General features: G+C 46.0%; 2 protein-coding genes and 1 long non-coding RNA gene across 6 annotated transcripts in view; 1 reads left to right on the top strand and 2 right to left on the bottom strand.

Annotated features, from left to right (window-relative positions):
• nup93 (nucleoporin 93) overlaps positions 1-10,413 on the bottom strand; it is a 144,616-nt gene extending 134,203 nt beyond the window's left edge. For 2 of the 4 annotated variants that reach the window (XM_069901359.1, XM_069901360.1), the window contains exon 1: positions 1,799-1,885. In XM_069901359.1, coding sequence (XP_069757460.1) covers positions 1,799-1,866 — 68 coding nt within the window. In that variant the 5' untranslated portion in view covers positions 1,867-1,885. Of the gene's footprint in view, positions 1-1,798; positions 1,886-10,245 lie in introns of those variants that run through there. The other 2 variants (XM_069901362.1, XM_069901361.1) reach the window with 2 other exon arrangements.
• On the top strand, positions 2,012-21,860 carry LOC138744756 (uncharacterized). The gene is made up of 3 exons (XR_011345754.1): positions 2,012-2,331; positions 6,923-7,215; positions 21,633-21,860. It is a non-coding gene; the product is annotated as an uncharacterized lncRNA (long non-coding RNA).
• On the bottom strand, positions 10,661-11,746 carry mt2 (metallothionein 2). The gene is made up of 3 exons (XM_069901364.1): positions 11,633-11,746; positions 11,476-11,541; positions 10,661-10,920 (listed from the first exon to the last, which is right to left on the bottom strand). The coding sequence occupies exons 1-3, from the start codon at positions 11,661-11,663 to the stop codon at positions 10,829-10,831; spliced, it is 189 nt and encodes a 62-aa protein (XP_069757465.1). The 5' UTR covers positions 11,664-11,746; the 3' UTR covers positions 10,661-10,828.
• Positions 21,861-24,896: the final 3,036 nt, after the last annotated feature.

The following is a 24,896-nucleotide window of genomic DNA, read 5'->3' as shown; positions in this document are numbered from 1 at the left end:
TGCCTTTCCTGCATCGGACTTGTCAGTCACCAACGAGCCTGCAGCAGACATGGACATACCCCTCCATAAATATTCGTCCACGAAGCCAAGCCAAAGAAAAAAGTTGGTCAAGAAGGCCATGGAATGTTGAACTTCAATACCAAATGAATTGATAAGTAGGGAGGTTTTGCTGCAATTGGACAGAGTACCGTATGCAGTTCTGGTCTTCTTACTTAAGAAAAGATTCACTAACTTTGGAGGTGGTGCAGAAGGATCAACAGGTTGACTCTAGAAACAAAGGCATTATCTTACAAGGAGAGATCGAATTGCCTGGGACTAATTGGAGTTCAGAAGAATGAAAGGGGATTATACACTGTTACAGCACCAGTGACCTGGTTTCAAATCCTGTGCTGTCTGTAAGGAGTTTGTATATGCTCCCATGTCTGCATGGGTTTCCAGGGAATGTAGGTCAATTAGACGTATTTGAGTGGCATGGGCTCATGGGCCAGAGGGCCTGTTACTGTGTCTAAATTAATTAATTCAAAATATAAAGTAGTGAAAAGGAATAGGTAAGATAGCAGCAGGCAGGTTATTTCCACTGAAAGCTGAGACTAGAACCAGGGCACATGGCCTCAAGATTCAGGAGATTACATTTAAGGCAGAGATAAGGAGGAATGCTTCTAACAGAGATAGTGAAATGGAATTCTCTGCCCAATTAAATAGTGATACAACCTCATTGAATATTTTTAAAACACTTTTTTTAAGAATATGGGAATTAAGGGTTATGGGGAACAGTTAAACTGAATCCATGGCTAAATCATCCATGATCTTATTGAATGGTGGAGCTAATGGCCAACTGCTACTCCTCTTTCTTTATGTTCTTACGATTCTAAGGAAATTCACAGTCACAGGAATGTGTGAAAACTTCACAGACGACAGCAAAGGTCAGGATTGTACCCAGGTTGCTGGAACTATGAGGTAGTCTCTCAACTAGTGCTGCCCAAATATTCTTCTATCTTTCCACCAGTCTAATAATAATTTAGTTTTATAACTGGTCTTAATCAGTTATTCACAAAGGAAACAATTTCTACCACTCAGCTGAAGAACTCTTTAATCTTATTTGAGGCTATGTCCCCCTGTAAAGGAATCCTTTAATCTTCTATCTTAAGCCTCTCAACTCCAGGGACTTGCATGGTGGTCTCAGGTGCTGTCTGTGCCCATTTTGCACATTCACCCTGTAACTGTGAGGGTTTCAGCAGGATGTTCCAGTTTCCTCCTGCATCCCAGACACCCTGGTAAGTTAATTAACCACTGTGAATTCACCCTTCATGCTGGCAAATGAAACAGCGCCAAAGAGAAGTTGAGAAGCATGGGAGAGGGTACCATTTGCTGAAGTACAGGGAATGCTGGCAGCTGCTATGGGTGCCATCCTTCTGTTAACAAAAGTAACCACAGTATATGTCTCTGTGGAAATTGTCACATTACTTCTACACAACTATCAATAAAAATTAGTTTCATCCTATTGAGTGGTTATTATACACAATGCATTGCTCAAACACCTTTTCTAAATCAGGCTACCTACATTTGTTATCAGTGCAAACCAATACCCAACCTGCCTTATTACAGAAACAGGAATGCACTTCCATGAACGGGGAACCAGTAACAATGTCATTCTCCCTCTCATCGGGTCCAAGAAGTCATTTTGGGTGGTTTCAGTGAACTGAACAGACAATGGCCTTCTCAGAATTTAGTTTTAGAACCGTGATTCAAAACCTTTGATTGAGGAATCTAATAATTTTTATTGTAGTAGTTAACTTACCTCCTCCAGCGACCGACCGCGCCACCCCCGGCACCGAGCTCCAACCAACTACCGCTCTGCCTTCTCATTGGTCAACGCAGTCACCCAGCAGGCGCCGCGCGCCGCCTTCACCCGCTGCCATTGGGCTGCAAGAACTCCCCAACAGCCAGTGCGGCCCCTCGTCCTCATTGGATGAGAGGCGCGGGTCAACGCCCTCATTGGTTGGGACAGAAAGGGTCGGCTGGCCACGTGCTCCAGCCGGAACCCGGATGGCACCTGCATCATCGGGTCAGGGGATTCAGCTGAAAGCCCCAAGCTGGAGAAACAGATTGATTCCTTTCCCTGTTGCCAAGGAACGTTCTGAATCAAGATTAACCGATGCCAGCAGGTCCCTGCAGCAGTGATCTCGGGGCATGGGAGGCAGGAGCTGGAAGGGGTCGCGAATTTTCCATGAAGATTGAGGGCCAGGAAGAACCGATTCATGGCTTTAAGGAGCGGAAACCTTTCGAAGAGAGAGAGAGAGAGGTGCAAAGCATCGAGAAAGATTGGCAGAGGTAGATAGAGAGTGCAGCCTCCATCCCCAACATCTCAAGATGTGTCTCCTCACTCTACAACCTCTCATACACCAGCATTCTGACAGCAAGAGCCCTTTATGATACTACCCTGACAGAGGAGTTTTATATAGACACATTCGTCTTGAGTAATCCGACTTTATTTTCTTATCCCCTTCTCTCCAATTTTGAATGTTATAGTTCCAGAAAGCATTGAGTTCAGTGAGAGTGAAAATAACTGCTTCCATCATTAAAAAAAAAGCATGTGTAATTTGTATTTTGGTGAGATCACTGTTAATGTAAAGTTAAATATATTTTGTTGCATTGTTTGTATTGGGTTTATTACTTAGTTGAAGACTGTCACAAATAAACTGCTTGAAGTTCCACGTTTAAATGAGTGGCAGGAATAATTAGTTCTGAAGAACCAAAAAAAAACACACAGGGACGACGAAGGAAAAGGATGTTTGGAAGTTCGAAGCCGTAAAATGGAAAACTGAAACAGCAAAACAGAAGGCATTCTTCAAAGACAAAAAGAGGGAGTTGAAGACAAGAAGGCATAGGACATATTGTATCGCTGTATTGGAAATGTGGAAAGTCTAAGGCACAGGAGATGTTTGGTATTTATTTGAGGCTAATTTTCATTAGGCAATACTTTTATGATTGGGATAGATTGTTGCAGTGGTACACAGAGAATTGAGCTCAACTCTAGTTACCACACTGTAGAAAGAATGTGATAGCAGAAGAAAAATTGTAAAGGAGATTGATCAAGGTATGTCCCAACATGGAGGGCTGTAATCATAAGGCAAGCTTGGTTTATTATAACTAGAATGTAGGTGATCTTATTCTTTGGCTTGGCTTCGCGGACGAAGATTTATGGAGGGGGTAAATGTCCACGTCAGCTGCAGGCTCGTTTGTGGCTGACAAGTCCGATGCGGGACAGGCAGACACGGTTGCAGCGATTGCAGGGGAAAATTGGTTGGTTGGGTGTTGGGTTTTTCCTCCTTTGCCTTTTGTCAGTGAGGTGGGCTCTGCGGTCTTCTTTAAAGGAGGTTGCTGCCCGCCGAACTGTGAGGCGCCAAGATGCACGGTTTGAGGCGATATCAGCCCACTGGCGGTGGTCAATGTGGCAGGCACCAAGAGATTTCTTTAGGCAGTCCTTATACCTTTTCTTTGGTGCACCTCTGTCACGGTGGCCAGTGGAGAGCTCGCCATATAACACGATCTTGGGAAGGCGATGGTCCTCCATTCTGGAGACGTGACCCACCCAGCGCAGCTGGATCTTCAGCAGCGTGGACTCGATGCTGTCGACCTCTGCCATCTCGAGTACTTCGACGTTAGGGATGAAAGCGCTCCAATGAATGTTGAGGATGGAGCGGAGACAACGCTGGTGGAAGCGTTCTAGGAGCCGTAGGTGATGCCGAGGTGATCTTATAAAGGTTTATTAAATTACAAGGAGCATAGATAGAATATTTTTCCCAGTGCAGGGGATCTAGAACTAGAGGGTACGGGTATAAAGCAAGAGGGAAGAAATTTAAAAGCGATCTGAAGGGTAAATTTTTCACACACAGGATGGTGAATAGCTGAACGAGCTGATGGAGGCAGCTACAATTAAAACATTTCAAAGGCATTTTGGACAGGGTACTTGGATTGGAAATGTATGGAGGTATATGACCCTAATGTGGGAATGGTGGACGATAGGGCTCAATGTAAAGGCCCTTTTCTCAACTGTTGGTTTTGATTTCTATGATACTTTCAGTTGAGTATTTGTTTCTGATCATGTAATACAGACTTTCTACCAGAGGGTGACACTACTGCCTGAAAGCCAAAGCCACTCAGAAATCAGGACCACTTGTTCAGATGGAGTAGGGCTGGAACACTGCCATCTTGTTTATCTGTCACAAAATACCGAGAGAGAGGTGTTCTTTTGTGAACAGACAAACAGATTATCAGCCATGTCAAGAAGCACAATTTACAAAGTATAGGATTATAATGAAAAGGAAGATCAATTAGTACCAAGCAAGGGCAACGTGACAGCACAGCTGTGGGGTTCATTCTGGAGCCTGATGGCTGTGGAGAAGAAACTGTCTTTAAGTCTGTGTTATCACACTCTTAACCTTTCTCCTCAATGGGAGGAAGGAAAAGAGAGTGTGTCTGGGGTGTGATGGATCTCCCAGTGTGTTGGCTTTCCTAGACCGCAGGAGATGTAGATGGAGCCCATGAAAAATTTGCACTATGTTCTGAGCTGCATTCACCACCTTCTGCAGCTTCTTCTGATCTTGACCAAAGCTACTCTCATCCCACACTGTGATGCATCCAGTAAGTAAGCTTTAGATGATGCATCTGCAGAAGTTGTTGAGGGACAAGGAAGATATGCTGATCTTCCTTATTATTAAGAAAGTAGAGGCATTAATGCAGTTTCTTGACCGTCGCATCAACATGCTTGTCCCAGGTCAGGTAATTGAATATATTTAGTCCTAGTAAATGGAAGCTATTTGCTCTATCAACTTTAGCATCATTAACATTCTTCCCCCTCTCCCGAAGTCAATTGTGATCAAGTCGTTCATCCTACTGACACTGAAAGAGAAGTTGTTATCTTTGCACCATGCCTTTCTACTTTCAATCACTTTCCTGCATTCCATTTCATCATTATTTGATATCCGGCCCACTACTGTGGTGTCGTCAGCAAATTTGTAGATGGAGTTGGAATGGTATCTAGCTTTAGGGTGTTGGGTATAGAGGGAGTATAGTAGGGGACTGAGAACACATTCTAGAGGAGCAAACAGCGCTGAGTGTGATTGTGGATATTATCTACCTTCACTGATTGTAGTCTGTCAGACAGGAAGTCAGGATTCAGGAGTGCTAAGGCTTAGCTTCTGAAGTTGGGAATGAGTTTGCTGGGGACAGTGGTATTGAAGGCAGAGCTGTAATCTAACCCTAACATAAGTATCCTTGGCATACAGGAGTTTTAAAGCCAAGTGGAAAGCTATGGAAATGGTGTCTGCTGTGGATCTGTTTGGCCAGTAGGCAAACTTAAAGTGGCCCAAGGTTGGATGGGAGACTATAGTTGATGTGAGCTATGACCAATGTCTCAAAGAACTTCATAATAGTGGATGTCTTTTAGCTGGTAGTCTTTTAGGCCTGTTAGTATGCTTTTCTTGTGATGTTAGCCTGCTTGAAGCAAGAGGGGATTTTGGCCTATTGCAGGAAGATCTAAAAAATATCTGTTAATACATCCACCTGTAGATCTGAGCAGGCACTCAGAACATGACCTGGGACTTCATCTGAACCAGTCACTTTCCACAGATTCACCTGCCAGAAGGCCTTGCTGACTTCAGCAGCAGGGACTATGGGTGTATCTTTACTTGTAGTAGTCGAAGTAGATGTCACTTCCCTATTGGATCCTTGTTCCAAGCAAGCACAGAACATGTCTAACTCACCAGGAAATGTGACACAGTGGCATTCTGTACTGCTGGGCTTTGCTTTGTATTCTGCAACAGTGGTTGTGTGTCTGTACTTCATTTCATGATTGCTGCTGGAGGTGAATAGCACCAGCTACCACTAGCTTCATGCACATTGGTGTAAAACGGTGCTCAATTAGGTCCTGTCCACAAAATACTCCACAAATCTAATGCAACCAGTTATTGACCCTAATGATCTGCATCTGATCAGGAAAAAGCATCAGTAATAATGCTGTGAAGTGACAATAATATATTTTTCATTTATCTACTTAGCTTTCAAAGACGGCAGCACAATGTTCAAACAGTTAATGTCACTGCTTCACAGCTCTGAAACCTCATGTTTGATCCTGACCGCAGGAGTTGCCTGGACTTTGCACCACCTGGATATTTCCAGGGTGCTCTTGTTTCATTCCACATGTCGAGGCCATGCTGGTTGATGGGTTAATAGTTAATATAAAATCTCCCTGTTGTGTAGGGGAAGGCAGGAGAACAGGGCTGAGCTGGGTGATGGGTGGGAGAATAAAAAAGGGTAAATAAAGATGGGTGTCTGATGCAGGTACAGTAAGCTAAAAGGCCTGTTTACACGCTGCATACTCCATGAGAACAACTCTGTTGTGGTGGCATGGAACGAGGTCCCAAAGGAAGTTGCAGAAGAAGGGACAATTATAGCATTTAAAACACATTTAGACAGATACACGGATAGGAAATGTTTAGAGGAAAATGCACTGAACACCAGCAAATGGGACTAGATTAATCAGTGAGGGGCTGAAGAGCCTGTTTCTGTGCTGTAAAAATCTGATATAACTCAACACCAGGTATTCATTACTGCCTGGGCATAAACTTAAACAGAAGAACTGAACAACAGAGGTCAGAGTGATAACAAGGGAGCTTTTGACTCAATATGGCATCAAGGGCATCTGGTAAAAAGTCAATGGGAATCAGGGGTTTCAACATACCCACAAAGGATTTTAGTTGTGGCTTTTGATGTTGCTTCACCTCAGCCCATACATTCAGCCCAGCCATTTCCAGTTGTTTCAGCAGGTGATGATCTGTCCAGTGAAAATCTCCACTGACCATTGCACCGGGAAAAAGTTTATAAATGTAAATGTTAACTGTATTTTTCCCTCTTTCTACAGACACTGCCTGTTGTGCGGCAATGGCCAAGAATGTGAACCAGCACCTCCACTTCCTCAGAAGCCTGAGCAAACTTGGCATGTCACCAGCATCCTTCAACAACATCTGTAGATGCACTGTCAAAACTATCCTCTTGGGATGCATCACTGCGTGGAACAAGGGTTGTAAACATGATTCAGGCCATCGTGCATTCACTGCTCCCCTCCATCTATACCTCCCACTGCCTACAAATAGAGGCCAACATTGTAAAGAATCATCCTACCCCAGGCACACTCTATTCTCCCTGCTGCTACAGGTAAGTTTTATGATTGTGAGGTCACACACTATCAGATTCAAGCGTAGTTTCTTTTGCACTGTCATCAAAACAAACCCCAGATCACTGCAATAATGTTGAGTTTTTTCTGTACTGACTGCACTCGGCTCTATAATCACGGGTCTCTCCCTGCACCCTGCTCTGTACTGACCGGTCTCTCTCTCTCTGTACCCTGCTCTGTACTGACCGGTCTCTCTCTCTCTGTACCCTGCTCTGTACTGACCGATCTCTCTCTCTCTGTACCCTGCTCTGTACTGACCGGTCTCTCTCTCTTTCTCTCTGTACCCTGCTCTGTACTGACCGGTCTCTCTCTCTCTCTGTACCCTGCTCTGTACTGACCGGTCTCTCTCTCTCTCTCTGTGTACCCTGCTCTGTTGACCGGTCTCTCTCTCTCTCTCTCTCTGTACCCTGCTCTGTACTGACCGGTCTCTCTCTCTCTGTACCCTGCTCTGTACTGACTGGTCTTTCTCTCTCTGTACCCTGCTCTGTACTGACCGGTCTCCCTCCCTCTCTGTACCCTGCTCTGTACTGACCGGTCTCTCTCTCTCTCTGTACCCTGCTCTGTACTGACCAGTCTCTCTCTCTCTCTGTACCCTGCTCTGTACTGACCGGTCTCTCTCTCTCTGTACCCTGCTCTGTACTGACCGGTCTCTCTCTCTTTCTCTCTGTACCCTGCTCTGTACTGACCGGTCTCTCTCTCTCTCTCTGTACCCTGCTCTGTACTGACCGGTCTCTCTCTCTCTCTGTACCCTGCTCTGTTGACCGGTCTCTCTCTCTCTCTCTCTCTGTACCTTGCTCTGTACTGACCGGTCTCTCTCTCTCTGTACCCTGCTCTGTACTGACTGGTCTTTCTCTCTCTGTACCCTGCTCTGTACTGACCGGTCTCTCTCCCTCTCTGTACCCTGCTCTGTACTGACCGGTCTCTCTCTCTCTCTGTACCCTGCTCTGTACTGACCGGTCTCTCTCTCTGTACCCTGCTCTGTACTGACCGGTCTCTCTCTCTCTGTACCCTGCTCTGTACTGACCGGTCTCTCTCTCTCTCTGTACCCTGCTCTGTACTGACTGGTCTCTCTCTCTCTCTGTACCCTGCTCTGTTGACCCATCTCTCTCTCTCTCTCTCTGTACCCTGCTCTGTACTGACCGGTCTCTCTCTCTCTGTACCCAGCTCTGTACTGACTGGTCTCTCTCTCTCTCTCTGTACCCTGCTCTGTACTGACCGGTCTCTCTCTCTCTCTGTACCCTGCTCTGTTGACCCGTCTCTCTCTCTCTCTCTCTGTACCCTGCACTGTACTGACCGGTCTCTCTCTCTCTCTGTACCCTGCTCTGTACTGACCGGTCTCTCTCTCTCTCTGTACCCTGCTCTGTACTGACCGGTCTCTCTCTCTCTGTACCCTGCTCTGTACTGACCGGTCTCTCTCTCTCTCTGTACCCTGCTCTGTACTGACCGGTCTCTCTCTCTCTCTGTACCCTGCTCTGTTGACCCCTCTCTCTCTCTCTCTCTCCCTCTCTGTACCCTGCTCTGTACTGACCGGTCTCTCTCTCTCTGTACCCTGCTCTGTACTGACTGGTCTCTCTCTCTCTGAACCCTGCTCTGTACTGACCGGTCTCTCTCTCTCTCTGTACCCTGCTCAGTTGACCCGTCTCTCTGTCTCTCTCTGTACCCTGCTCTGTACTGACCGGTCTCTCTCTCTCTGTACCCTGCTCTGTACTGACCGGTCTCTCTCTGTACCCTGCTCTGTACAGACTGGTCTCTCTCTCTTTCTCTCTGTACCCTGCTCTGTACTGACCGGTCTCTCTCTCTGTACCCTGTTCTGTACTGACCGGTCTCTCTCTCTCTCTGTACCCTGCCCTGTACTGACCGGTCTCTCTCTCTCTCTGTACCCTGCTCTGTTGACCGGTCTCTCTCTCTTTCTCTCTGTACCCTGCTCTGTACTGACCGGTCTCTCTCTCTCTGTACCCTGCTCTGTACTGACTGGTCTTTCTCTCTCTGTACCCTGCTCTGTACTGACCAGTCTCTCTCCCTCTCTGTACCCTGCTCTGTACTGACCGGTCTCTCTCTCTCTCTGTACCCTGCTCTGTACTGACCAGTCTCTCTCTCTCTCTGTACCCTGCTCTGTACTGACCAGTCTCTCTCTCTCTCTGTACCCTGCTCTGTACTGACCGGTCTCTCTCTCTCTGTACCCTGCTCTGTACTGACCGGTCTCTCTCTCTCTCTGTACCCTGCTCTGTACTGACCGGTCTCTCTCTCTCTCTGTACTCTGCTCTGTACTGACCGGTCTCTCTCTCTCTCTCTTACCCTGCTCTGTACTGACCGGTCTCTCTCTCTCTGTACCCTGCTCTGTACTGACCGGTCTCTCTCTCTCTGTACCCTGCTCTGTACTGACCGGTCTCTCTCTCTCTGTACCCTGCTCTGTACTGACCGGTCTCTCTCTCTCTCTGTACCCTGCTCTGTACTGACCGGTCTCTCTCTCTCTCTGTACCCTGCTCTGTTGACCCGTCTCTCTCTCTCTCTCTCTCTGTACCCTGCTCTGTACTGACCAGTCTCTCTCTCTCTGTACCCTGCTCTGTACTGACTGGTCTCTCTCTCTCTCTGTACCCTGTTCTGTGCTGACTGGTCTCTCCATACTCTGCTCTGTACTGACTGGTCTCTCTCTCTCTCTAATGACTGGTCTCTCTCTCTTTCTGTACCCTGCTCTGTGTAGTGTGTTTTGAATGCTGTGTGTAGGCAACTCTCAAAATGAATTGTACCATTGTGCGCTCCAACCAGTTCACAAGCCTCTAGGTATACTCATTCCATGCTCTGTGAGTACCCTCGGAGTGGCGACGCTCACCAGTCTAGGTGTCCACACATCCAAGTGTTTCAAAATAAACAGGAACATTAGGCCCTTTCAAGTTGCCGTGTAAAATGGGGTTAACCAGGTAATTTGCCCAGTTCGTGCCACACTCACACAGCAGCTTGAAAGGGTCCGACCTGGTCAGCGTGGTCCAAACCCATCCAGGTCCCTGACCTACCTCAGAAGGCACTTTTAAGCTACAGCGCCTGGGAAGCCCTCCTGGGACCCAGGTGCAATTACTGGAGTAAAGGAGTTTTCAACAGGAATGACCTCAAGCACCCCCTCCCCCAGGTCCCGCAGCAGCCGCCACTCTCTCCTCCTCCCCGAGACACTTTACCCCGAGGTTTGTCTGAAACACCAGTGCGCAAGCACTGACGTCACAGGAGTAACTGGGTTCCCTGACTACGTCAGAGGTAGGTCTGGTGCCTGGTTGGATTTGGACCACGCTGATTGGTTGGACCCTTTCAAGCTGCTGCGTGAGTGGGGTGCTAACCGGGCAAATAGACTGGTTAACCCCATCTTACAGGGCAGCTTGAAAGGGCCTCATGTTTAGTCCAACTGCTCCCATTCCCTGCAAAACAACAGGATTCGGATTTCTTTTCAAATGTTGCGTTTTAATCAGGTGCAAATCAACATGTCCAAAACAAAGTAAAACCAAATATTAAAGTTTATATTAAACCTTCGCCTTCAGGACTAATCATACAAAAGTACAGTAGAAAATGTATCCACATCCAAAGAGGTGCTCGGCACCGTGGCGACCTTCATGGGCAGCAGCTGCACTTGTCACTGGCCCCTTTGCACACGCAGCCCTGGGCACACTTGTCGCAGCCGACGGGGCAACAGGCGCAGCAGCCTAAACGGAAAGAGAGGCGAAGGGATGAAAAGCCGCACTTAAATCACGGCACCCAGCGACGGAGATGGACACCGAACAAGAACATTGGCTGCCGTGCGGGCACACGCAGGAACAACACGGAGATAACGCGCCCGGTGGCACCAGAGGACGGTGAATGAATTTAAATGTTCACCTCACTACACCGGTGCCATTGACCTCGGTGTAGAGTTTATCAACATTCTCCCGCCCCATCACACAGGGAGGACAACTGGCCGCTGTAAATGGTCCCTCGAACTTGGCAAATCGGTGGAGAGTTGATGAATGAGGTCTTCCGGGACAATACGGAGAAAGGGGGACGGGATGGAGGGATTTACTCTGCTGGGAGCGGAATGAACCCAATGGGCCGGAGAAACACCGAACCACAGAAGCTAGAACTCTGGACAAACAACGAGCAGCGTCCGGGTGTCGGCTCGGGACTCTATAATTCACACTCCTATGTCCTTACAAGTAATTTAAAATAAAACCCCCTATTCCCCCATGAAGTTTTAACGGCGGACACCAGTCCATTATACTCACTCTTCTTACACTTCGGGCATTTGCACTCTTTACACTTACAGGTGTCTCCGCAGCTGCACGACCCATCTGTTCAGGGGAAAAAAATTAGAATGACAACAAAGTCGGTTGAACATTGGAAGCAGGGTCAAGGTTCCCAACGTTGGGACCCGTCCCTTACCTTGGTTACACTTGCAAGGAGCGTCAGACATCCTCTCGACTTTTCAGGGGCTCTCTCGGCTTCTCTGGCAATCCGCTTCTGTTCCCTCGGTGCTTCTGGATGCGCACATTGCCGGAGGCACAGCCCTTATAGGGCAGCGACCGCCTCCGCGGTCGGGTGCAAAGCGCCGGAGCGGTGCGCAAGGCTGGAGCGCTGTGCGCAAAACGCGGCGCGGTGCCATAGGCGTCTAGTGCAGCCTATGGGCTCGTCCCTGCTTCAGCCCTGGCGGTGCTCTGGGCCGTGGTTCATCACACACATACAAAATCGGGCCGGGAACTGAATGGGATTAGACGGCTGGTCAGCAAACGCGGGGACGTGGGAAAAGAATGTGTCCACAACAGGGAACTTTCTACCCGTTTGAAACATGGTGACGGATAGCCCAACAGAAACTGTCGGAAACTTTTAGCGGCTGTGAAAAGTGAAGATTCGCCTCCTTCAACTCCGCATTCCCCGCCTTCCCCTCAATTCTTTCTGTGCGTGGCCGGCTCTGCCAGCTTTTCTTGCAGCTTGACCGCCAGAAGCTGCGCCCGGCTCCCTCTACACCTAGAGGCTGCGCCCGGCTCCCTGCACACTGAGAAGCTGCGCCCGGCTCCCTCCTGACCGAGAGGCTACGCCCGGGTCCCTGCAGACCGAAAGGCTGCGCACGGTTCTATGCACACTGCGAGCAGCGCAAGGCTGGGCGCAGCGCCAAGCCTTTCCACACGGCTTTTGGTGACACTACTAAAGAGGAACACAAATGAAAAACACCATAACGGCATTTCACACTGGCTTTGCCTCCCCTCTCATGGTTACGCGACAAATTCACTCACCTTTGCAAAAGACTTAACCCCGCCACATCAGGGTGAAATTTTTACCAGTTAGAAATCCGCATTTTCAGATTACTGGGGTATTTGAAATCATGATTTGAGAAAATATTTGTTAAGTGCAGTGACAAAAATCCTGGGGTACCAGTACCTAGTTCATTGCAAATGGGTTCATGGGTTAGGTCATCGACGACAGGAGCGGGGCAGCATGTGACAAATGTACAGTCCTTTGCGTAGAAGAATGAGGGAAAATTTGGTAGAGGTATTTAAAATTATGAGGGGGTTAGATAAAATATAGAAAGGCTGTTTCCACTGAGGGTGAGATACAAACATGAGGACATGAATTAAGGGTGAAAGGGGAAATGTTTAGGGGGAACACGAGGGAGAACTTCACACAGAGAGTGGAACCAGCTGCCACCTGAGGTGGTGAATACTAACTCAATTTTAACATTTAAGAATTTGGACAGGTACATGGATTGGAGAGGTATGGCGGGCTTTTGGCTGGTTGCAGTTCAGAGGGACAAGGCAGAGAAAATGTTTGGCACAGACTAGAAGGGCCGAAGGGTGCTGTAATGTTCAATCGTTCTATTGGTGAGACCACATTTGGTTGTATTGTGTTCAGCTCTAGCCACGATTGTAAAAAATCTGTCTTTACTCGAGAAAGAATGCAGAAAAAATTAACGAGGATGTTACAGGGACTGGAAGTCTTCATTTACATGGAAAGGTTGGATCAGTGGGAACTTTTCTCCTGGAGTACAGGAGGTTGAGTGCTGACCTTATGGAAGTATGTATAATGGGGGGGGGGGGGGGGGCGCAGATAAGGTAAATATTGTGCTAATTTTTCCCAGGAGAAGGAAATCAAAATCTAGGAGGCATAGATTTAAAGTAAGAGATGAAAAATTTAAAAAGGACCTGGGAGCAACTTTTTCCACCCAGAGGGTGGTGAGTGTGTGAAACAAGCTGCCAGAGGAAGTGATAAAGGTGCATACAATCGCAACACTTAAAAGACATTTACACAGTGAAGTGCCAGTTGATTAAGTAGACAAAGACGATGTGGTCAAACAATAATCATGGCTTTTATTAGCGGAAACTCATGGTACAATAATGAATGACAATAGATGCATATACAGTTATATCCAAGGGGAGTGTCCTTAACAGTAGAGATAATGAACAGCCAATGTTAGTACAGCAAGGTTCGCCAGAGGGGAGACAGGCAGCTTGGCAGACATTCACCACAGTCTCCACCCCCCCCCCCCCCACCCTCCCGGCAGAAGAAGGGTTAAAATCAAAAGGACAAGTGCTAGGAAAGACTGAAGCAAGTGATACATGGATGCCATGTTTGGCCTTGAGATACTCTAACAGCCAAAATACACAGTATCTAACAAGCAATCAAAATATAATGAGATGTTTTATGAATATGTCAGCCTATCAGGTTGTTTACGAATTCTGGTGCTTCATCTCAAAGAAGGTGGCTCCTTTGCAACCTTGGGAACTGGTACAGGTCCTGGGTCAGTAGTGTGGGAAGGACTGACTTCTGGACTCGCTCCAGAATCGCCAACATGAGGCAGTGGAGCCTCAGCATGGCCATCTGAAAGCTGTCTAGGGGTCACAGGCTGGGGGGGGGGGGGGGGGGAGTCCAACCTCTCAGGCTCTCTCTGGGTCGGGGTGCGAAGAAGGGGCAAACCAGGCAAGGCCAGATCTCTTAGGGGTCCTCTACCGGCATCACCTACGGCTCCTAGAACGCTTCCACCAGCGTTGTCTCCTCGAGTCCACGCTGCTGAAGATCCAGCTGCGCTGGGTGGGTCACGTCTCCAGAATGGAGGACCATCGCCTTCCCAAGATCGTGTTATATGGCGAGCTCTCCACTGGCCACCGTGACAGAGGTGCACCAAAGAAAAGGTACAAGGACTGCCTAAAGAAATCTCTTGGTGCCTGCCACATTGACCACCGCCAGTGGGCTGATATCGCCTCAAACCGTGCATCTTGGCGCCTCACAGTTTGGCGGGCAGCAACCTCCTTTGAAGAAGACCACAGAGCCCACCTCACTGACAAAAGGCAAAGGAGGAAAAGCCCAACACCCAACCCCAACCAACCAATTTTCCCCTGCAGCCGCTGCAACCGTGTCTGCTTGTCCCGCATCGGACTTGTCAGCCACAAACGAGCCTGCAGCTGACGTGGACTTTTTACCCCCTCCATAAATCTTCGTCCGCGAAGCCAAGCCAAAGGGAAGACAATGTCAGTACTCCCATCTGGGAAAAAACAACCAACTGAAAAACCTCACAAAGATAAGCGTATACAGAGCCGTTGTCATACCCACACTCCTGTTCGGCGCCGAATCATGGGTCCTCTACCGGCACCACCTACGGCTCCTAGAACGCTTCCACCAGCGTTGTCTCCGCTCCATCCTCAACATCCATTGGAGCGCTTACATCCCTAACGTCGAAGTACTCGAGATGGCAGAGGTCGACAGCATCGAGTCCACGCTGCTGAAGATCCAGCTGCGCTGGATGGGTCACGTCTCCAGAATGGAGGACCATCGCCTTCCCAAGATCGTGTTATATGGCGAGCTCTCCACTGGCCACCGTGACAGAGGTGCACCAAAGAAAAGGTACAAGGACTGCCTAAAGAAATCTCTTGGTGCCTGCCACATTGACCACCGCCAGTGGGCTGATAACGCCTCAAACCGTGCATCTTGGCGCCTCACAGTTTGGCGGGCAGCAACCTCCTTTGAAGAAGACCGCAGAGCCCACCTCACTGACAAAAGGCAAAGGAGGAAAAACCCAACACCCAACCCCAACCAACCAATTTTCCCCTGCAACCGCTGCAATCGTGTCTGCCTGTCCCGCCTCGGACTTGTCAGCCACAAACGAGCCTGCAGCTGACGTGGACTTTTTACCCCCTCCATAAATCTTCGTCCGTGAAGCCAAGCCAAAGAAGAAAGAAAGTTGGGGTTAGTATGCAGTAGCTGAACTGGTTGGACTAAGGGGTCTGTTTTACACGCCTGAGTGTGGCTCTTCAGCAGCACGGTTCCTGGCTCATAAACAGGCTGGCCAGTCCATCACAGTTCCTGATTTCCTAGTGTTAGAAATAGAAGTACCTTTAAAGAAATTGCTTGAGACAAATATTGAGAACAAAGAACATTTATTACAACAACAATGCAAAGTTGGGTGCTTCCCCTTACCCTGGGAATACACACATACACTGGGGCTCACCCAACTTTTATACAGTAAATTTCAGTATCAGAATACCCTCCCCCTTACATTCTTCTGCCCCCTGGATGGGTTTGGCAGAGGCAATCCTTCCTGCCTACGTGCAGTTTCAGTATACTTGGAGGACCAGGGGGTATCCTGTCAGTGTCTTCTTATGTCATTATTCCCATTGTCCTTATTCACATTCTAGCCCTTGTCCCCATTCACACCTTCCCGACTCTCAGGGCTACAGTCCCTTCATCTGCAGGGTTCGTTAATCTTGTCTAGGGTTTACTAGTTAAATATGCATACTTGAAAAATCTGTTGTATGGCTTACTAATTATATATGTCTTCTTTGGCTTGGCTTCGCGGACGAAGATTTATGGAGGGGGTAAAAAGTCCACGTCAGCTGCAGGCTCGTTTGTGGCTGACAAGTCCGATGCGGGACAGGCAGACACGATTGCAGCGGTTGCAAGGGAAAATTGGTTGGTTGGGTTGGGTGTTGGGTTTTTCCTCCTTTGCCTTTTGTCAGTGAGGTGGGCTCTGCGGTCTTCTTCAAAGGAGGTTGCTGCCCGCCAAACTGTGAGGCGCCAAGATGCACGGTTTGAGGCGATATCAGCCCACTGGCGGTGTATAACTTGCTAATACTGTCTAAGGTCTTCTAATTATTTATGCAAGCCTTGCTAATTCTATCTGGGGCTTGGCGACCCTTATCTCGTTCAGACTAACTCTACTTCTATTCTCAATTGTCTGTCCTTCTCTCCTTCATTCAGTGAACTTGCTGCTGTAGGAGATTCTTATCTTACTCAGTCAGTCTAATATCCATGTCTCATGTTGTTTGCACTGGCTTCATTCATTTACTTACGTATCAATTTTATTTTCTTCATTTCTTCATGTTCATATTGCAATGTCAGTTTTTCTCATCTCTCACACTAGGAAAGGCAAACATATATTCATGAGGTGTTTGATTTGTTGCAGTGCACAATAATGACCGAATAGAATGTAGCACCTCAGATAGCACCTCCTGCCATCGGGTAACAGGGTAACCATGTGTTTTTAAAGCAAGATTAACAGTCTTCCAGACCGTAGCATTAGCCCTTTCAACCTGCCCATTGCCCTGTGGGTTGTAGCTCGTGGTACGGCTGGTGGCAATCCCCTTTCATAGCAGGGCTCGCCGCAGTTCGGCGCTCATGAATGCTGAGCCTCTATCAGTATGAATGTAATTGGTAAAACCAAAAATGCTGAAAATTCTGTCAAGTCACTTAATGACAGACACTGACGAGACGTCAGGGTAGGGTATCACAAAGGGAAACCTGGAATATTCGTCAATTACAGTAAGGAAATATACATTTATGTTGTTGGAAGGTAACGGCCCTTTAAAATCTAAGCTAATCCTCTCAAAAGGTCGGGTTGCCTTGATGAGAGTGACCTCTGGAGCTTTGAAGTATTGCGATTTGCATTCTGCACAAACAGAACAACTTTTAGTCAATTTCCTGACTTCTTCCAGAGAGTAAGGAAGGTTGTTAGCACTTATGTAGTGGAAGAATCTCGTGACTCCTGGGCGGCACAGTCTGCTATGGATCTCTTTTAGCCCCTCTAGCTGAGCTCCAGCAGCAGATCGTGACAGTGCGTCAGAGGGATCATTTAACCTGCCTGGTCTGTACTGGATCTCAAGGTCACCAGAGGGGAGACAGGCAGCTTGGCAGACGTTCACCACACACAGGAATATGGATAGGTAAGTTAAGAATGACATGGGCCAAATACAAACAAATAGTGCTAGCTTAGATAGACAACTTTGTTGGTATGGACAAGTTAAACAATCAAATGCAAGAAATAATGTAGGTCTATGAAGGAATGGGACTAATGGCATTGCTCTGGAAGAAGCATGCAATTTTCCAAAGGCCTTTTTCTGTGGCTAAGTAAGTGAAGTTTCAAATTGCCATCATTTTTAAGTGAGATCAATGCTTTTCAAGGACTTTTCTTTTGTTCCAGGCACAGAAGTAGAATTTTACAACCATCTTGTTATTTCAAAATCTATGCTCATCAAATACTTATTGCCTTTTGCAGATGACTTCCCTTCCTTTTCTACATATTCTGTGACTCTGCTTCCAGAGAAATCAGTGATCATAATGAGAGATCAGCGTGTTTCTGAAAGAAAACATGGCACATTAAGTTTGGACAATGTCCATAGCAGACTGTGCCACCCAGGAGACAATGCAGTGTCTGCAGAGCATATTTAAATTTAGACATATAGCATGGTAACAGACCCTTTCAGACCATGAGCCCATGCTGCCCAATTACACCCAATTAACCTATATATTTTGAAGGGTGGGAGGAAACTGGAGTCCCTGGGGGAAAAGCCACTGGGAGAACATACAAACTCCTTACAGAGAATGTGGGTTTCGAACTCCGGTCCCAAGCGCTGGCGCTGTAACAGCATTGCGTTAACTGCTACACTAACCAATGCCGTCCAACATTATCCTTAAAATGTGCCAAGGTTACTCTGACAGCAACTCAAGCACATGGAGTCCACCACCAAGAGAAACAGAGGCAGCAGGCACATGTGAACATCAATACCTCAAGGTTGTCTTTTAAGTTACACACCATATTGATTTGAAAATACATTACTTCTCTTCCATTGTCCATGGGTTTAAATTGCAAAACCATTTTGCTTTCAGCACTTTATCAGAAGGAGAGCTTCACAAGAACATAAAGAAAAACAAATTCCAAGAAACACTTAGCAAGTCAGGCAGCATCTGTCTGTGGACATTTGCACTGTTTTAAGGAACCCTGATACAATCTTGAGGAGGAGCACTTCATCTGCCATATGGGTACATTGCAGACTTCCAGACTCAATATTAAATATCAAGTCCAGGAAATTCAATGTCTCTTTATTAGAACTTGCCAGTTGATTATTCAATTTTAATATCACTTTTTCTCTCAATTTTCTGTAATCAATTTTTCTCTCTCCACTAACAATAATGGGCCTGAAACATAAAGTCTGCAGATATTGTCGCCATCTTCTTTCCACCTTTATACTCACTTTTCTGTAACTTTTATTTCTGTGCCTTTGTGTTTTCCTTTGTTTTTCCCGACTTTTCTGGAGAGGGCTGGAGTTCACCGTCCGGCCACTACTCCATCACGTGACTCCTCAAGTCTGCAGATATTGTGATGGAAGATGAGGTGTTGTTCCTCTATTTTGTGGGTGGTCTCAGTCTGGCAGTGCATGAGACAATGGACAGACATGCCAGCGAAGGAATGGGATGGGGAATTGAAATGGGTGGCTACTGTGAGATCCACGCTATTGCAACAGACAAAGGTGCTCAGCAAATTGATCTCCCAGTCTGTGTCCAGTCTCTACGATATAGAGGAGACCAAAATGGGAGCACCGGATGCAGGAGACAAACCCTGCTGATTCATAAGTGAAGTGTTACTTCACTTGGAAGGACTGTTTGGGGCCCTGAATGATGATGGAGGACATGTGGGTGCAAGTGGAGCATCTCTTGCGGTCTGTCGGACTCTGGCTTTACCTTACTCTTAATTTAGTCTATGTGTAGTCTGAGTCCAGCGTGTTCTTTGAATGAAGTGATAGGAGAAGGTATTCGGTTCAACAGTCAATTTATTACACAGCACAAGAATAAAACTTAACAGAGCTCTGGGTCACTCATTAGTTCATAGGTCACCTGCACAGTGAGCTACTCCCCAAGACTGACCCCTATTGTCCAGTTGGTTCAGTTTATATAGGTCAACCTTATCATACAGAACAAAAGTTGTCTTCCTTTGCTAGATCTTTTTGCATAAGGGTTATCACAAGTCATCTCCTGTTTTGCAGATATCTGGGGTGTAGCACTCCCATCTTAATCCTCCAGGCCAGACTATCCTGTTGTGTTGATCAGAAATTAATTCATCCCCAGATATTTCTAATCACCATTCTGTTCTTGTCCGGCCAATTTCTGCTGTTCTCTTTAACACCTCCTCCTGCCTTAATCTTCCTCCTAGACTGGTTTTCCATTCCCTTTGTTTCTTGCAGGCCATTCTTTGTTCTGATCTGGCCTGTGTCTCCTGTGCTACTCACCACCTCCTTTAGTTTGAGCATTCCTCCTAAATCGTTTTATGCATTTCCTCTCCCTGTATTTTGGAGCAGACAATTTTGCTCAGCCAACTTTGCTCCATGCTGTGATTGCCACTTAATCACATTCCTTTTTCCCTGAACCATGCAGTAAATATACACTTATTAATTAATCATTTATTTCATACTGTTTTAACCCCTAGATTCCAACAGGTCACAGGGGTAGGTGCCGAGGGGCAAATTGGTGGGGAGGGAGGAGTAGACAATGGAATCATGGAGGGCACGGTCCCTGTGGAAAGCAGAAAGTGGAGGAAAGGTCAATATTTGTCTGGTTGTGGGATCACATAGTAGGTGGTAGAGTATGGTTGAGTGGTAGGTGAGACAAGGGGAATCTGTCCTTCTTGAGTGTGAGGGCAGGGGGCCCAGGGCAGATGTGTGGGTAATGGAGGATATGTGGGTGAGGGCCGAGTTGATGGTGGAAGCCATGTTGTTTGCAAAAGGAGGACAGCTCCAGTGGTCTGGCATGGAAGAGCTCGTCCTGGAGCAGATGGAATGGAGATGGAGGAATTGAGAGAATGAATGGAATCCTTACAGGGGACATATAGGGTGTGATGAGGCATAGTCGAGGTACCTGTGAGAGTTGATGGATTTGTAAAGGATGTTTGTCGATGTTTTGACTCCCAAAATGGAGACAGGGAGATCAAGGAAAGGGAGAGTGTTGATGGGGATGGACCAAGTGAATTTGAGTTCAGGGTGGAAGTTGGCAACAAAGTGGATAAAGTCGGCGAGCTCATCATGGGTGCGTGAGGCAGCACCAAAGTAGTCATCACTGCAAAGAGTTTATGGGCCTTGCAACACCTCATATTCCATCTGGGCTTCCTCCAACCAGATGGCAGTAACATCAACCTCCGGTTTCCATGACAACCCCTTCCTATCTTTCTCCGTGTCCGCATTCTCTAGCTCTGTCTCTCTCCCCCTTCCCTTTACCGTCTGTCTCCTTTCACAGAACCAACATCATTTCTCACCTTTCCTCTCTCTTGGTTCTCTTACCATATCCATTTAACACCTTTTGTCTGTTGGTCTGCATTCCTCCCCCACCCATCCTTCCCTTTTTCTCCAGTCTCTATACAGACTCCTGTCTCTCTTTTTTTATATTTTGAGGAAAGGATCAGGCCCAAAAAGTCAATAATATACCTTCTATGGATATTGCAAAACCTTATGAGTTTCTGCAGCATCTCTGGGTTTTTACTAATAACACTACATCACTGACTGTATTTATATGTTCCTTTATTTGTTCTCTTTGTCTCAGATTCCTTCATAAACCTCTCATCAACACCATTACCACATCTACCCTGCCCTCCGCAATCTGAGAAATTCTACCCCTATTCTCTCTGCAACTTAAAACTAGCTTTATCTTTCCTACTCATTTAAAATGTAACCCCAAATGTTTACTCCTTCCTCCTTCCACAGATGCTGCTCTGCCTTTGGAGTGTTTCCAGAATGCTTATTTCAGATTATCAACATCTGCAGTTCTTGGGTCAAAGGGGCTGTTTCTGTGCTATATATCTTTGACTTTACAAGTTATCTCATTGAATTTAATGACTCAATCATACAAAGTTTCCCTTGTTGAATAATCTTGGTTGGGAAAAGTTCAGTAGCTAAACTAGCGGCTGAACCAGACAAAAGAAAATAATTAATAGCTTTCAGAGAGAAAGTGCTCCCAAAATTCTAATGACATTTGGTTGATTTAGTAACCAGTGAGTATTTTATTTTGGGGGCTTTATAGTATATTGATATTATATTTTAATTTAAAAGACTGCCACAAAACTGTTGGGTAAATGCTTCATTGTTGGACACATAAACAGGACATCTTAAACCCTATTTTCCACTTTTGTCCACAGATTATGAAAAAGACAGGCTTGAATTCCTGGCACAAGGCCCCCCATGAGTTGGACAGAGTACCCTTCTTTTCTTCTACAATGGGGAACAGAATATCTGTCAAAGGTTTGATTATGTGATGTGATTAATCAATGAACAAATAGAATAAACACAAGTAAATTGTTGATTGGTAGATGTCTAAAACCTTGGCAAAAAATTCTGACTAGTCAGTATTTGTTAAATAAAAGCAAGTGTGAGTACTGATGTTGATGAATGTTGGTTAATTCACAGTGCTTTGCAGTGAATGAAGTGCATTTTAAAAACAGAAACTCAATAATCAAATTGACGATAAATGGAAAATTGATAATAATAACAGCACTTAGGACTTTTGATACAGTAGCATCTCAAGGCACTCACAGGAGTGTTAGCAAAGTAAGGCAGTGAACAAAAAATAACAGAGCGAGATATGAGGAGAGTTGAACTAAGGCTTGACAAAATGTTCTGGTTTTAAAGGATTTCTTAAAGGAGAACATTAAGACTGAGAGAAAATTCTAGAGTCTAGAGATATGGTAACAGAAAATAAATAGGAATGATAATTTTAAGACTGGGTGGGATTTGACCAAGAGCCAGTATAAGTCACACAGTTGTATGAATGGGACTGGACACAACAGAACCCATGGGTGCTGTGTGAATGGGGCTAGGTACAATTTAGAACATCAGGAGTGATGACGGATTACCTCAATTTTGCAGAGAGTAGGATAAAGCAAAACAATCAGCATTTAGACGGTAAAAGGGCCTTCTGGCCCACGAGCCCATGCCACCCAATTACACCTAATTGGCCTACACCCCCAGTACATTTTAAATGGTGGGAGGAAACTGGATCACCTGAAGGAAACTCGCGCAGACACAGGGAGTATGTACAAACTCCTTACAGACAGCACGGGATTCGAACCCCTGGTCCAATTGCTGGTGCTGTAACAGCTAACCCCTACACTAACCAAGAGCATTTTTACTACTGTATTTGCCTTGGCATCAAATGCAAGGATAGAATTATGAGCTGGTGATGTATTGAGCAAGGCTAGAGTTAGATGCTGACTTTGTAAAGATATGGTATAAAATGACAGGAATGTTTCTTCCTGAGCAAGCACCCTGCTATGGGCAAAAGTAGACAGTCCCATGATTAAAATAGATCGCTTCTCTATAGTCCTGCCATGTTGTACATTGACGAACAGCTGCTGATGTGAGGAGGATTTCAATCATGGCAGCATACAGAAATCTAATCCCAAGGAGTTGAAACCTTCTTCATTCAGCAATGTTGTGTAGATGCTCCATCTCAGCCATCACCTAACATGTGTGCATCACAAAAGTTAGTCTTGATCCAGTTTGGCTGAAATAATAGATTGAATGTGCTGGAGGAATGAAGGCTGTAATGCTGCAGATCGTGATTCTGGAGTTAGCTCCACATCTGACCAAACTGTTCCAATACAGTTAATATACCAACATCCACCTGACTTTGTGGAAATTTACTCAGGAATGCATCATCCTAAATAACCGGTAAATCCATACTGGTTAATTAATTTGATACCAAACTACTCTCCTAAGTAAAAAAAAATGTGGAAGGTTTTGTCGTTGGAGAAAGAGATTGGCACTTTCCCACCCATAAGCTGCTCATCAATAATCAGTTTGGAGTTTATTCAGACTCCTCATTTCCGAAATTCATCGAAGATTTAACCCAAATGTGGGCTTAAATAGCAGAAGGAGTGCACCTCCTCAAAAGCAGCCCATCTGTCCACATTTATTAGGAAGTAAAACACCAAAGTCTGCCGACTCCATGGTTGAAATAAAATTCTTAATGAAAGGCTCAAGCCCGAAACGTTGGTTATGTACCTTTAGCATACTGTTTGACCTGCTGAATTTCTCCAGCATTGTGTTTTTGCTTTAATCCACATTCATTCCTGGCTTTGTTGGTTCTGATGTGGTCAATAAGCCCAGTGAAGAACCACAGACAGAAACCTCATCAACCACTTCAGAATGACAAAGCTGGGAATGGAAACAAATCATTCTCAATTCTGAAGGACTGCCAAAGATGAGGAAGAAGACAATCCCACCAATGTTCCCTGTGCCTTGCTATTTCTGCAATCCCTCCAAACTGATTATACATCTTAATTTTCTGAGCTAAGAACCTTTCTGTCTATTCCTTTATTCTATATTTTATATTCTGAGCTAACTCTCCTTTTCCACTTTGCCTTCCTCTTCTTAAAGTATCCAGGAATATTTAATTCCCAATCTTGTAACCATATCTCTGCAATAACTTTTAGTTACCCTTTTTTTCTCTTCCATGCTCAGTGCATTCAGATACAGAGCTTTTAGATTTGTTTTCTTTTGACTTTTTCTCTGAACAGACTTGACATAGCAGCAGCTCTATGACTGCTTTGTCCTTCCTGATAGATTCTGGTTATCAATGCCCATTTTGTTCTCCTGGTCTTTTTCTTTTTGCCTCACCAGAGTATTTTCTGTATTCTGTGTTTTACTTTACCTCTTATAGACACTGGCACTGGGAGACCTGCTGAGTTTCTCCAGTATTTCTGTGCTTTTATGCTTCCCTTTACATGTTCAGTTGAAAGTATCACTGCAGCTCGTTATCTGATTCCCTAGGACATTAGTTGCAGCCTAATTCACGCAGCCCACCCAACAGAATAATTCCCTCTTTCCCTAAGTACTTCATAAACTGATCACTTTGATCTTATTGCCTTTCATGGAAGAACCAATACACTCAAGATCAGTTCCTTTGTTGTTTATTTAATGAATCTAACTGCACACACTCCTCCAGCAGATCCTCCTTTCTTGTCCTATCTACATTGCTAGCCCACATACTTGACCACAACATTGGGGCCATCCCTCCAATTCTAGGTTCTTCTGCAGCTCTGAGGAATGCCCTTAACCTTGGTGATGTGCAGGGGATGCAACCATCAGGATTCAGACTCACAGCTATAGACAAAAGACTATCCCACTATCCGTTCTGTCACAATTACTCTCAAATCCTGTCAGCTTCCATGTCCCTCCATAACACAATCACGGGGTCACTTTGCTCAGTTTCCTTGCTCACGTTGTGTACCCTTATGATAAGTGAAAGGCTAAGGCACCTCAAAGCTCCCTTCTGATCTCCAGGACGCCTCCATTTGCACTTCCTAACACTCTTGACTGGTCAGTTCTTCTGGGAAGTGGCTACCTTCTACAGCCAAATATCCAAATTCCAGACTCAAGGCTCATCAATTCTAAGCCAACAT

Source organism: Narcine bancroftii, chromosome 10 (assembly GCF_036971445.1).
Source record: "Narcine bancroftii isolate sNarBan1 chromosome 10, sNarBan1.hap1, whole genome shotgun sequence".
NCBI classification, from domain to species: domain Eukaryota; kingdom Metazoa; phylum Chordata; class Chondrichthyes; order Torpediniformes; family Narcinidae; genus Narcine; species Narcine bancroftii.
This window is presented reverse-complemented; position numbering and strand designations above follow the sequence as displayed.